At 32.9% G+C, this 1177-nt stretch overlaps 1 protein-coding gene across 1 annotated transcript in view; it reads right to left on the minus strand.

Annotated features, from left to right (window-relative positions):
- The window catches only part of ltbp3 (latent transforming growth factor beta binding protein 3), a 22281-nt gene extending 21444 nt beyond the window's left edge, over nt 1-837 (minus strand). The window contains exon 1 of the mRNA XM_010795591.1: nt 831-837. Coding sequence (XP_010793893.1) covers nt 831-837 — 7 coding nt within the window. The remainder of the gene's footprint in view (nt 1-830) is intronic.
- Nucleotides 838-1177: the final 340 nt, after the last annotated feature.

The raw sequence follows: 1177 nt of genomic DNA on the forward strand, positions 1-1177 counted from the left end.
GCCATGGGGCGTTTTGAGTCTGTGACCGAACTGAGTCTCATTGGAATATAAACGTGCTCTCTTTATGTTATTTATATATTTATGAATTGTGTTTTATGTGTATTATTAATGTAACTTGTGTATATCATGTACTGCCCAAATAATATAAAATAAAATGTTCTAAAAAAAAAAAGAAGTAAAATATCAAGTTTTTTATACTTATGCATTCAAAAGCAGGATTTTATAGTTGTTTTTAGAAAAGATTCCAGGTGGGAAGTAACTAAGTACATGTACTCAACAATTTTGAGGTTCTTATACTTTACATGGGAATTTACATTTAATGCTTCTTAATACAAGGAAAACGTGTAATTGTATTCCACTACATTTATTAAACAGCTTTTGCTCATGTTAACAAAAAGCATTTCTAAAAATTAAACGAATACTTATTTAAGTCACAAAAGAGTGAAATTATTAAAAGTCCATCAGTTTGTCTACAACAGTAAAATGCTACTTGATGCAACAATATTATCTAGAAATGTCACATATACAAATAAATATAATTATATACACACTAAAAGGTAATTTGTATGCTCTAAGATTACTTGTACATTTTGCTGATACTTAAGCAAGATTTTCAATGCAGGTATTTTACTTGTAATGGAGGATTTTGACAATTATGTATTGGTACTTTCACTAAAAGTATGGCATCTGAATACTTCTTCCACCTGTGATTATCATTAGAAAAGAGTTTATAATGCTCCCCCAGGTCGCACCACTTTATATCATTTTCATAAATACAGGCCACTGCTCTGACACACACTGGTGAGTGTCCTCACTCACTCTGTCCTCACCTGCCATAGCTGTAGAGCAGCAGGTCTCACAAAACATCATTCCCCTCACTTACAGGAAGATACGCACACATTCAGAGCCATTATTTCCACTGAACCATAGTCTTCCATTTGATGGACCGTAAACGATGTGAAAAGATGTCCTAATATAAGGGGACATTTTCTTCTGCTACTTTTTAGATTTCTTGAAAAAAAGAGCTGCCAACTGGAGACCAAATGACATCTGACCCCAAAAGGTGAATATGAAAACGGCACATGTGCAATGTGTTAACAATTCTGGGATGAAGAGTCATTTGGTAAGGACATTAAACATTTTGGAAACTCATTATCAGGTAAAAGAAAATCTTGAT

The sequence above is a fragment of the Notothenia coriiceps genome, unplaced genomic scaffold (genome assembly GCF_000735185.1).
Source record: "Notothenia coriiceps isolate Sejong01 unplaced genomic scaffold, NC01 NC01_scaffold00037246, whole genome shotgun sequence".
Taxonomy (NCBI): domain Eukaryota; kingdom Metazoa; phylum Chordata; class Actinopteri; order Perciformes; family Nototheniidae; genus Notothenia; species Notothenia coriiceps.